We start from the raw sequence: 13,592 nt of genomic DNA on the forward strand, positions 1-13,592 counted from the left end.
TACTGCAAACACCTTTTTGTGTTAACTCTTCTAAATCGTACCCCCAGACAGCGGTTCATTCCTTATAGCTAATAAAAAGGGGCGGATTTTCGAAACAGCTTTAATGCTAGTATCATTAAGGTACGTTGTTGTGCAAGCTGGCGACTGAACATTACGACATTACGATGGAACTCAATGCAGAAGAGCTGGACAGAAGAGAACAGACACACACGAGCGCTGATTGGTAACTAGATGCATTTATTGGGCGACAGCATAAATGAATGTGAAGAATGATTGTGTAGAAGCAGAAAAAAAGAAAAGTAGAAAGCCATCACCAAAAGCAAAGGCACCAGGGCTCCTCATTCAGGAATTAAGATAGGCCAACTAGTGGCAGGACCGGGAGGTTGAAGGTTTGCTGACACATTAAGTCCCCTTGGGCGCGATAGCACAGGCTTCAACGATTTCCCTTGTCCGTGCATGGGAGTAATGCCTGAGGATGACGAACCGATCAAAAAGTGGTAAACACCGTATACAAGCCCTGTCGAGGAGCACCAGGTTGCTACTTCGTCCCTAAATGGCCGCTTGCCTAAAGCACAATAATTAAAATAATTCGGAAACTGTGTGTCTTTCAAATTTCTCTATCGGTTTCTGTTTTGTGAAACTCGTGCTCCTATAACCAGCGCTAGATACGGTCGTGACCGCATCAATCCCAACCACCACCAGGAAGCGGACGAAACAGCCATAAAGCTAGCTACTCTCTAAAGCCCCCGTACTAACACTACATACGTCATCACAGACTCGCAAGCAGCATGTATAAACTACCGCGGGTGCTTCCCATCACCATACACGGCCACAATCCTCCAATCCTACGCCACTACCTCATTCAAGATCGTGCTGGTATGAATCCCTGGTGATGAGTCATTTCCTGGTAGTCAGCGTATACGCACTGTCACCCGGACACCAGCAAACGACGACGACCGCAGCCCCTCACCAGAACCAGTACCGAACCCGTGGGCAAGACTCCTCTAGCAATAACGCCTGGGCAGGCACAGGTGTCCACCACCCACAAATGACTCTCGCGAGAAGAGGCTGTCGTCTGGCGACAGCTACAAACCCTCATTAGAGCTTGTGCACAAACTGCACCCCACACTCTATTCTAATATATGCCCACACTGCAATGAATGCCTCTCCCGGTACCATACTACCTGGGCGTGCCAACTAAACCCAGCAGTCCATCCAATCCCCACCACCACCTGCACCCAATGGGAAGCAGTGCTGTCCGGTTCGAGACTGGATGACCAGCACAAGCTGGAAGATCAGGTTATGTTGACGGCGACCGCTGTAGGAGCCCTGGACAAAGGACCATTCTCGAACAGAGAAAACTTCTCTTTATTTAACCCGATAAATGTATTCCATCCTCATCCGCATTGCGCTTTTAACAAACAAGATAAACTTCCTGACATTTTGAACAATTTTGTTGCGAAAGCAACACTACGCCAGTTGCCGAGCCATTTCGCGCAGCTGACGAAAGGCATTACTGCGCATGCGCGAGGAGCAGTGACGTCACACGGCGCACAGCTGGCGCGCCGCCGCCGTCGCTGCGCGGGTGACTCAGAGGTGCCGCCGCCGCGCTCGCCAGTTGCGCATGCGCAGTAGCGGCGCACAGCTAGCGTGCCGGGGCCGCCGCGCGCTCTCCATCGCCTCTCTCTCTCTCCTCATGGCTTTCACAATCCTCTAGGTTTAACCAGAGCTAAACCACTGCCAATTTTTTGGCTTTAAAGAAGGAAACATATTCCAGTATTTCAACAGCATCAGATTTAGACTATCAGTAAGCAAATCAGCCCCATAAGCATTACTGCCGTTGGCATGGCATAATTGGTATGATGTAGCATGTGGTGTTTTAACGTCTCAAAGCTGCGCGTGGACTATACGGAAGGCACAGCAGTGAAGTGTCCCGGATTCATTTGTTTAAGCCATCTGAGGATCATTAACGTGCACTGACATCGCACAGCATACGGGTGGTTTGGCTTTTCGTCTCAGCCGAAATGAGGCCGCCGCAGCCGAGAAGTTACATAATTAATAAAAGACCCAAGAACAATCGCTTCATCGGATGTCCACGGTATTAACTCAAAGATTTTAAACATACCACGGTTCGTTACAACCTCATCTGTAAAATTTCCCAGCAGTCACTTTTGCAGATGGGATTTCATACGAGTGGAAAACTCTAAAAGGCATTCTTTAAACACGGGAACAGAACTAATCACTGACATGTACTGTCACGGCCAAAGTAAAGCATAACATATGCTTACATGCTTCGGCTATAAAACTCCTCTCATGCGTACCTAGTAAAATTACAAGGTTTTACAGCGCAACTCTTAAGCACTCGTTCGTGGGTTGAGCCGCGTCGCCGCTGTCGGTGTAACTGAGCTAAACCATAAATAAACGAATAAAAATAAACATTGCGACGACTGGGATACAACCCGCGGTGCCGCGAAGAGATCAGCTTCGCTGGCCACTGCGCGAGAGCACTACGCTATCGCCGGAGCCGGTCACGCCTGGGGATAAACTACAACACACTTTCGCTCTGTGCATTGCACATCGTCGTCTTCTTCAACTATCTCTGTTATCGGTCTGATACAGTCGAACCTCGTTGTAACGAAACGGCTTATAACGAAATGTAGCATATAACGAAGGAGTGATGATTCCCATTGGAGGCTCCGTCAACACAGACGATAACGAAGTTATGGCTATAACGAAGTAATCGCCGGGCCTCTTCAACTTTGTTATAACAAGGTTCAACTGTATACACATTCTTGAGCGCTGTGCATTGCACATCGTCGTCTTCATCGACTAATACTACTATCGAACTAATATCATCGCCAGATGTGCCGATGACCCAGCAAAGCAAAACAATGAGCCTACAGAGACTGAGAGCACTAGGCTATCGAAGCAGCCGATCACGCCTCGTGTTAAACTGCAACGCAATCTCGCGGTGTACATTGCACATCGTCTTCTTCTACAAATACTGCTACCGAACTTATATACTCATTCTCGTGCGCTGTGCATTGCCCATCGTCGTCTTCATCAACTAACGCTACTATCGAACTAATATCGTCGACAGACGTGCCGACGACCCAGGAAAAAAAAAACAGTGAGCTTGCAGAGCCTGAGACACCTAAAGAGCTGCACTCAAATTTCGCATTAGGGAGTATCGTAATCGTCCTTAGAATTTTTTTCACACTTACGCAAAGACTGCGTTTTGTGCGCTTGCGTATAAACTATACTATAGATGGCACAGACTTTCCTTTAGAACAGGGGTATGAAACATGCGGCCCGCGGTACGCATGCGGCCCGTGGTCCGCCTGCCCTTCAAGTTTTATCTTTTATTCTTAAAGCTCATGCCAGCTTCACGAGTAAGCTTCACCATCAGACTTGTTTTCCAACTCTATTCGGCCAAAAAGTTACGTGCGTGGACAGGAGAAGAGGCAGGGTTCCCGTAATCTTCGTTACCTTCAGACGGACGGCAGCTGCCTTCAAGAGTGCACAAGGAGCGCGGCGCCCGACAACCCTTCCTCTCTCTTTCATCCCTCCGCACTCCTGAACCGAACAGCGAATTCAAGGCACGGGAACAAAGGAGAAACACCTGCCTCATCCCCTTCTCTGCGTAGCCTTCGCGGCAAGACCACAGGAAACTGTCTGGGAGTGTCTGTATGGCAGTGGACCATTTCCCCACCACAGTGGAAATTTTTGGTGTGGAAATTGGAAGGCAGTAAAACTTCCTACATTTCCCTTTATTCCTGACCGTGAGTCACTAACTTCCGGCTTGTACGAGGCGAAAGTATTGAGCTGGTAATAAAAAGCACGGACGATGCACTTCCCAGTAGCCACGGCGCAGGTAATCTGTAAATTGACCCATTACCCATTTTCAGGGCCGCTCCAGCAACAATGCTGTTTTATTCATTCCGTGATATCGCATGGCGAAGACGAGACGGGCAACTACCGGCGACTAAGGAAATATCTGAAGATACTGACAGCATACATCGGATTGCACACAAAGCATCCCTACGTAAGTAGGCCGGAAGAGATGCGAAGTTTCTTTTTTGGGGGGCATGGGGAAAAGTTGGGTGAGTGGTGCTTGGGGCCTTTGCTAAGATCTGAAAAAAAAAAAATCTGCTATCATCATCATAAAAACTTTATTTGAAGCAGAGGAGTTTGGGGCTCACAGACCCCTGGGCCCCCGCACAGCCCCACTGCACTCAAACGTTCATGTTCCTGCGGACCATGACGTCGGCAGCCCGGCTGGTTGCGATGGCTTGTTTGGCCGGGTCCGCGGAGCGCAGCAGGGTCTCCCATGCCTCCCAGGTGGTGAGGTGATCCAGGCCCCGGGGGGGATGGTCCGCCGGGCAGAAGAAGAGGATGTGGGAAAGGGTAGCGTAGGGATGCTGGCAGAGGGTACAGGAAGGGCTAGTGGAGTGATATCGGGATTGCAGATAGGAGGACGGGAGGATGCACGTCAGAGAAGTTAGAGCTCTTAATTCTCCGCCCAACCACCCGCAGGTACCCCACTGCACCCATTGTCATTGAACTCTCGGTCATTGTCAATGGATACTCTACGGGTTTTGGGATTCCACATCCAGAACAATGGCAAAAACACCGTAACCCTCAAGAAGCTCAAGCAGGTGACAGGCGTGATATCGCACCTCATCCGCAGAATTTCGGGCCACCACAGAGGCATGAAGGAGCACGACCTATGTCGTCTCATTCATGCCTTCGTCCTCAGCCGTTTGTTATACAAAACCCCCAATCTTCGGCTCACCAGACAGGACACGGCCGCCTTGGATGTCATGTTACACACTGCGTTCAAGACGGCCCTACACCTGCCAGTTAGCACTTCCACAGAACGCCTTCTACACCTGGGCCTCCACAACACAAATCTCTTATGCTTCTAGGTTCCTGCGACTGCTGGCTTCCGTCATGTATGTCATAACGAGCCCCTCTTTTCCTTTCTATACTCTGCTCCTTACTAAAAGGAGGGCAAAGGATGCGCACTTACCTTTTATTTCTTCCCTCTCGATCAAGCCATGCACTTCCTGACTGCCAAAAACCCCACGAAAGCTTAGTCCTCCCTCATTCCTGAAGCTCCGCTCTTACCCACACATACGCTCCCCTGTTTTCGTAGTTTAACAGCAAAACTGGGGCTCGAAATACCAGGAAAACCTAGGTGAGAAAGGCTACAAGTATGAAGCACTGCATGTTTATGTGGTGGAGATGATTATCTACTAGCTTTAACAAATGGAGATGAAGGATTTTCAAGGGAGTGTTGAAACACGTAGGATGGAGCGGAAATTAAGCTGGCTACCCCCTTTACTTGTTCCCTTCAGCGCTTTCAGTGAATATCGATATTCGCAGTGACATGCAAGCGTTCCTACAAAGGCATACAGTTTGGGGTAAGGAGCGGCCCTCTTAGCCAGAAATACTCGTTGCATGCCTCATAGCCAACTTGACGCTTGCAGACGTTGAAGTCCACGTACCGCATAATACATCAGCATTTTTGCGGAAGAGCTTTACTGTTTGCTTCGCTCTTTGTGGCATTATTTAGGAAGGTATATTGGGCAGTCACTGAGCCGAATGCCCCTCGGCGATAGCCTGCTCTAACTTGTGTTTAACTTCTGCCACATCTATTTCAATATTGCCTACAGCCCGTGTGGCCCGGTAAGAACATAGGCTTTTTGCAGTGCTGCCAAATCTTCATGGAAATCAAAAGTTGCAGATGAAAAGCGGTGTTTTCGACCTCGGTGGGGGCATTCGCATTTCATCAGTGAGTGGCGGGACAAGGTAATATGTTTAAATCTGCCGTCAGACTGTGTCTGTGTCGAAGGAGTAGAACGTGCGACGCCATAGCTTCCATCATTGCAAGTACGGTGCATTAACTGGAAAGAAATTGTTTTTCCAAAAGCCTGCCAAAACAGCGGAAGAAACGCAGATAGCAAGTTCATTATTTCTCATATAATCGCAAAATCTCCAAAAACTTTCACCGATGAGTTATTTGTGAAAAACTGCTTGCTTTAAGCCGCAGGCGCTATCTGTCTCAGCGTGAAAAAGGAATTGGAAAACAAAAGCCATTCACTCAATATGGTTGCCGACAAAATTGCTGAGATACAGGCCACGACATTGAAAACTCCTTAATGAACCGGTGTCAAGAGTTCGAAGTTTTTTGTCTTGCCATTGACGAAAGAACTGACATTACAGGCAACGCCTTGAGTGCCATCTTCATCGGGGGCGTAGAGAGAAATCTCAACGTGACAGAAGAACTACTGGACAATCTCCCAATGAAAGAAACCACTACAGGAGCGGACATCATTAGGGTGCTTGAAGGAGTTGAACGTAACGGCTTGCAGTGGGAGCGGGTGGTCTTTGTGGCAACAGACGGTGTTCCATCATTGTTCGGAAGCCGGGCTGGTATTGTAGGACATTTGCGAACGAAGCTTGAAAGGCTTGCAGTCAATGAACAGCTTGTGGCGGTGCGCTGCATCTCCATGAACTGCTATGCAGCAAGACACTGAACATGAAATCTGTCATGAACTTTGTGTTCGCCGCAGTGAACTTCAATTGTTCAAGAACTCTTCAGCAACAGTCAGTTCGCCACTCTGTTACAAGAGGTGAACTGACTGATGATCCTCTACAATTTCCTAATTACAAACAGACACCTATATGCAATAACTAAGAAATTAATGAGCAAATTTTAGTTAATGATACACTAAATAGCATTTATAACCCCTTTCCGAGCGCCCGGTAGGGCGTCTGATCACTTCGAACAAAAGAAAACAATTTTACTTCCGAAACCCTATATTTTAAAGTTAATGTCTTCCCCTGTCACACCCTGTATATCAAAGGAGCGACCTTCTAGTGCATGATGTTCATGCTGGTTTCTGCCGTGCTGGCCAATGAGTCGCCCGTCTTGGTCGGTTTCAGCTTCGCGGCCAAGCAATTTTTTGTCACAGTGACCAGCTGTTGACCAAGCACATTGGAAGCCAGTCAGAATCCACGCCGTGTGCAGTCATTGGCCATCGGCCAGTGCTGCTTCGGATAGCCCCTGTTTTTGGATTAGTCCTGGAAGAAAAATACGGTAGGCCTTATTCGAACTTCGCGCCAATTATTCGAAAAGTATTCGAAAACAACAGGACGTATTCCAATCGTTCCTAATGAACATACACAATTCGATTCGTTTGAATAATCTAATTGGAGGATACTTGATTGGGTAATTCGAAATTTTCGAATTTCGCCCACCTCTAGCTAATACTCCAACAAACAGCTATGACTGGATCCTCTGTTCGGTTTATGGGGGGCGTGAAATTTTCCAGGGTGGATGTTTCATGTAGGGACGGAATGGGCTACAACGAGAGGCACCACTTTCTATAAAAGGCCAGAAATTCGTCGCTCGGCGTGTTCATCGGTCAGGTACATAATGCCATCGAACTGAAGCACACCTTGCTTCATTGTAATTTGGAGGCTGTCTGCTATGGAGACGAATTTTCGTAATTCGATCTCGAAGGGAACCGAAAATTCGTTCGAATTATTTATAGTTTGGGCTAAAGCAAGCCTCATCGAAACGAGGGTATCGGGCACCGGATTGCGCCAGCAATTCGAATGAAGATGCATCACTGCTTGCTGGGCGTTTTCGTACGTATGCCGCAGCTCAGCACCCATGGCAAGTGTTGGACCTGTAACAGGCTGTGACGTAGGCCAGCACCGCGTCGGTGTTGGCGACCTTATACGGAGATGACAGGCGCCGGAAATTCTGCAACTCTTCTTAAACAGCGACGCGCTCAAGAAAGAAAAAGAAGAATGTTATTTACACATATACAACTGCATTTGTTCCGCCTGGGCCTGTACAGAAAGCGAAAAAAAGGACGCATGTAGTACGTTGCGGACTTCTCCAGATTCTCTCTCTATCGAATGACTTCTTTGCCTGTGAGCTGTTTCTACAGTGGTTCAGGATTAATTGTCGGAGTCCTCTCTAAATAACGGTCAATACTTCCACAGCTATAGGGCTCTGACATCTGACAGTTTTTCACTCGCCGCAGAGCTGGCGAGAGCAAACCAATCTACGAGAGATGCCACCATCGATAAGAGGTCAGAAATCCGCCGTCCTTCCACTTTTGAGACGATATCTCTTTATAGTTTCTCACGATCGCTGCGGACACGGTTTTGATGACAGAACGCCGCCGACATAGTCTAGTAATGCATTCGCATTAATAAAGACCCAGTTCCTAACCTTCACTGAGTCCGAAGCCCGTACCTCGCAACACCAGGAGAAGCGTGGGTGCTGGCAGCTTCTAAGCGATATCTGCTGACGCCATTCTTAACAGCGCCCTATGTATTGCGGCTGCTGCTGAACAGAGAATGGGCAAGAAATTTCACTGCAGCATGGAGGCTGTAAATTTTTAATGGCGTAAAAGCAACTCGGCCAAAGTCCGTCAGGCTGCAATATATTTTGCTCTACAGAAAGTGAGGTCAAAGAACCATTCGACAGCATCTTTTGTGCGGTCAGTTCGGTGTCAGTACTTTCTGCCGCAAGAAAGCTGTCATTCTCTAGGTGCCGCAGGCAGAGAGAGCGTCCGGATCAAGGTTTCTTATCCTATTTAACTACTCTCAGCGACGTATCTCTCACGCTTGGAATCGGACATCGTTGAAGAGAAAAACGCCGACAATCGTGCATTAATGGAAGTAGCTACTATGGTGGCTCTAGCACGGCTAGGATTCTGTACTCAGAACCAACACCACTTCGCTAGCAAGGCCCACACCTCTGGCTTCGAAGAACAACACACCGAGGAATAGCCCGCAGCTTTATTGGGTACTGTTTATTGGGCAGTCCCAATTGTGTATATGACGGCCGTCCTCGTTCGTGCGCAGGCAGCAGGCCACAACAGTCGGGCAGGCAGTGGGCACGAGATAGGCTAGTGTCATCTGGGCAGCAGGAATTGTCGCTTCCTCTTCGCCCGTCATCGCTGTGCCAAGTCCCAACCCTAAGCTCTCGCTACGTGCATGGCCCGCGCGGACGCCGAACATTCGAGGGGGAAAGGAGGGCCGCCCACGCGACGAGGCAGGCGCCTCTTCCTGGCTTCCTCCACTGCCGATCAGAGGGCGCCGAGTGGGGAAGGGCCGCGGTGGGCCGCGAGCGAGAGAGGGAGAGATGCCTCGGGCGAGAGAGGGGCAAAGTGGGTCCCCACACTATACAGGACGAGAGAGTCGCTGTCGAAGAGATGAAGCGTTTTTTTGTTTTAAATTTTTAATGAAACACACCAGAAATTCAGTACAAAAATCCCTCAAAAGAACACACCAAAGTGAAACTCCAAGAAAAAAAAGGAAAAAAAAAAAGACTGAAAACATGAAAAGTTTGCAATTATGTTACAAGGTAAAGAGGTGACCAAACCACGAAGACGCGGCTAACACAAAAAGAAAAAAAGCTAATGAGCGAGAACGCTCATTACAAAAGACGTTTCATCTTTGAGTTGGGTGCAGGTTCATCCTGACAGCCCGTGTTGCTATGTCTGCCTCCGTAGTCACCACCACCCTCTGGAAAATCTGTTCTCTCGTATCTTCTGCAGCTGCTGCTGCTGCCGCTGCTGCTCTGCTGCTGCCTGTCCCTACCTGCTTCATCTCTCTCTGCTCCACTCTCTCCACAAATCTTTCCACTTCAACCCGTTGGAAGAAAGCGTTGCCACAATGCTCCCCAGGCAAAAAAAAAAAAGCGCTGGCTGCTCAGTTCACACTTCTCCTAGACCTCGTCCAGCGAGGCGCTCAATGCCGCTCACTTGGGGCCCACATCCGGGGGAGATGGGAGGAGAAGGTACTGAACGCAGACGCTCATAATGACTGGCGTCGAATGCTTTGGTTCATGGGGGCAGGTTCATCCTGGCTCCCCTTGTTGATGTCCGTCTCCAGATAACCGTCACGACTACTGCAACTGTGTGCCTCCTTTTTCCCCTCCTCTGCCTCGTCTTGCTGCTTGCAAATCTGTGCCTTGTCTTCCTCTGTTATTGATATCGTATGTTTCTCTCTGCATCCTGTCCCAGGGACGTACAAGACAAAAACAAAGAGAATTAAATGACGACAATGTCAGTTCAAAAGTCAAGGTAGCACCTCAGTTTTCGGTCCGTGCCGCAGTCCAAACCACACACACACGTACACACACACACGCACACCACTAGGCAACTAACTGTCTGTTGTGATAACTATAGGCAGAAAGTTCCGCCGTCACACGCAGTCTCCACAAAAGAAAAAAAAATGCTGCTCCGATCCTTGCATGTGTTCAAAGCGTCTGCCAGGGCGTTTTTGCAAATACGCGCTAGCGGCGCCGTGGAAGAGGCCGCAGCTGCCGCCGTGGCAGCAGCAGAACGGCGGAGACTTGTCCTCGCCGCCTTGAAATCGCTTGGTGGACGGAAGCCTGCCGTGCTACGGCAGTGTCGTTGTCATACAGACGTCGCTTGCGCATGGAGCTCCATATATCACTCTTAGACTCATATCCGATGGCACAGGGCGTTCAGAGTGGACGAACGGGCGTCGGAGGCATACCTCACAACGACGTCGCTGCACTGCAGGTCCACCGACCTGCCCGATACGCGGAGAATTCAAAGTAGCGTACTTGCTCGGGGTTCCAGGTGGGCTGTGAAGCTGGCGGGGATGATCACGCATGCCAGAATGAAGACGCCCAGCAGCACGATGGTCCTGGACAGATCCTCGCAGTCCTGTGTCTCCGCGTCTGGCTGCACGGCGCCTCTTCTTGCGACGCCGGCGAGCCCAGACGTACGACTCCGCCATTGCACCGCACCTAACAACGGCTGCAGCAGCAGATGGGTGCAGACGCTCAACCACCCCGGCTTGGAACGCCGCGTCAGCTTCCGGGGCTCCGAATGTTCGGCGCTGCGCGTGGCGTCCTTGTTCAGCAGCTTCGTCATCGCTTCGCTGCCTCTGAAGACGAAGATCTGAAAAGGGCTTTGATGGGCCCTTTGCGGTACACCTCGTCGATGAGCGCTTTCTTATCCTTTCAGCATGTGCTGAAGGTTTTGCGGGCGCAAGATTATTCTTGTGGAGCGGCTAAAATGTGCCCTTTTCAATATATCGTTTCCTTTTCGCATTTGGGACATAACAGCGCCAAGCAGCGATGAAAATTGGAGTCACACATGTGTACGCTCTGGACTCGTTTGATCTTGTTTTTTTCGCATACGGTTTTCCCCTGTGGTCCGCTTCCACGTCAGTGGCAGGATGAATGACATTCCTGTATATTGCGTTTTTACTGCACAACAATTAATATTACCAGGGGTGTGCGAATAGTACTTTTTCTAAACCGAATCGAATACGAATACTGTAGCTTTGCTACCGAGTCGAACACGAATTGTTTAGCTCAAGACCGAAACGAATACGGATCGAATTTTTTTAGAAATATTCGCGGGCTGTGCGAACGTATCGATTAGCGATCGCGAGAAACAGCGAAGCGCTGCTTTCGCAGTTGTAGCTGTATCTGTTAAAAGACGCAACACTGACCTCCATTTGGCTGGCCGCAATACAGTGAGTGATTAAGTTTTCATTGCCATATTATGCGCATATTAAAGGTGACTTTGATGTTGATAATGGGAGATAATAAACTAGCGCCCCATCTTAGTTCATGAAACGGGCGAGAGTTGTACGTTTGAGACAGCCTCCGAGGTCGAGCATAAAGGCGGGGTTGCTGAACCTACGTGGCTCTGCCGCGTCGTCCAATCTCTGAGGCCTTGTATCAGGATTATGAACACCGACACTCGAATGGGCCGCACCGCGGCGCTGAACTAAAGTTAACTTTAGCTGAATCTTCCATCCTGCGCATACCGATCGCAGCAGCATGATACGCAGCGTGGATATGCAGTGTGTTACAGGGAAGGGAAATAGGCTTTCGCCGGTAAAATTATTTTTCTTGCGCGAGGAGATCAGGAGCCGTAGCGGGCGGTATAAAACGGGTTCCGAGTATACTATTTCGCGCGAAGGCGTCGTCCCTTGCCGCCGTCGCCTTCGCGTGAGTTTTCGCGTACATGGAGCTCAAAGCGGCTCACGCAATGAGAAACGCCATTGTGGAGGGCTCCGGATAATTTCGACCACCTGGGGTCCTTTGACGTGCGTTGCATCGCACAGTGCACGGGCCTCCAGCATTTCGCCTCTATCAAAATGCGACTGCCACGGCAGGGGTCGAACTCGCATCTTTCGTCTCAGCAGCCGGGCACCATAACCACTCTGCCACTACGGCTGCTTCCCGCTTTTTAGGAGTGATGAGTAGGGCCTGGAAATTTAGGCACTAAACAACCCCGAAATAGGCAGGCATCCAGGCTCTAAAAAATATTGAAATAGGCGCTATAAACAAAAGGCGCTTTGACTCATACACTTTATTGATTAGTACCAGATTTGTTAGTCCAGCACGAAAGGTACGCAGTCCTCAATTAAAGAACGCCGCAATGGAGTGAATTCTAAGGTTTTCGAACTTGAAGCTCCTTCGGTTTTCGTTAAGCACGGCTTTGTACTTTGAAAAGCTTCTTTCGACGTCACATGAAGTTAGGGGCGCGAACCTAAAACATGAACGCTTATAGGGGCTCAGGCCTTCAGGTGATGTGGCCGTATCGTCTCCACGTAGAACGTCTCTGATTTGGGAAATTGTTTCTATGCCTCTATTTTTTTCTACGACTTGTTGCATCTTGATAGAAGCAGTAGCGCCCTTTCCTTCCAGTCCCCGAAGTGCTGCTTGTATTTCTTCGACTGCCTTCAATGATTCATCTATTAAGAGTCCAGCCTTTTCCAACTTTGTCATCTTTTCTATCAATGTTGAGAAGTTTGTGTTGTGTGCGCGCGAAACCAAGCACTCGTGTTATCGCGTACTGTCTGCGCATGCTCACTGCCCGGCTATCTCTTATCGGGTAGCCCGTGCTGGCTTTAAAAGACCGCTCGCACGGGCCCACCGCGCTCAGTATGTAACCTGTTGGCTTCCTGCCAAGTAGCAGGAATAAACGTTCCTTCGATGCTACGTCTACGCCGCCCAGTTCTTGGATGCCAGACATGACAGTTTGCACTGATGTATGTCAGATCTCTTTCCAAAGTCGCCTGAGAAGTTTGGACTGGTGTATGTCAGACCTTTCCAAATTCGCATCTTCGAACATAGCTCTTGCTTTGATCACACACGCAGCGTCATCCTTGATTTCCTCAAAGAAAGATTTGACCACTTCAAAGTGTCGCGCATAATTTACTGCTGCGTTTATTGATGTTCCCCATCGAGTCAAAGCAGGCTGTGGCGGCAGAAGAATGTCAGATGCTGTGGCGTGGAAAACAGCAATTTATTGAAGAATATTTAAGTTTTGTGCTAGTTTTGTGCTAGATACGTAGCACAAAACAATAATTTTGTGCTAGATACTAACGCGACCACTTGGGGAAAAGAGACCCGGACACATTCGGTGACGCGATGCATTGCATGAACAACGCAGGTCAGGTGAACCATCTTGTATAAAAGCGTCAGTCTTTTTCTACCTTGCACACATAGCATGCCCCATCCGTGACGAACGTGGGTACCTTCTCATACTTAATATTTCCTGGCCATA

The 13,592-nt window shown here is 49.1% G+C and overlaps 1 protein-coding gene across 1 annotated transcript in view; it reads right to left on the reverse strand.

Annotated features, from left to right (window-relative positions):
- LOC149352143 (uncharacterized) overlaps nucleotides 1-10,937 on the reverse strand; it is a 71,550-nt gene extending 60,613 nt beyond the window's left edge. The window contains exon 1 of the mRNA XM_089575666.1: nucleotides 10,625-10,937. Within this exon, the coding sequence (XP_089431792.1) occupies nucleotides 10,625-10,937 (313 nt within the window). The remainder of the gene's footprint in view (nucleotides 1-10,624) is intronic.
- Between the last annotated feature and the right edge of the window lie 2,655 nt (nucleotides 10,938-13,592).

The sequence above is a fragment of the Amblyomma mixtum genome, chromosome 3 (assembly GCF_055824585.1).
Source record: "Amblyomma mixtum isolate Tamu chromosome 3, ASM5582458v1, whole genome shotgun sequence".
Classification (NCBI taxonomy): Eukaryota; Metazoa; Arthropoda; class Arachnida; order Ixodida; family Ixodidae; genus Amblyomma; species Amblyomma mixtum.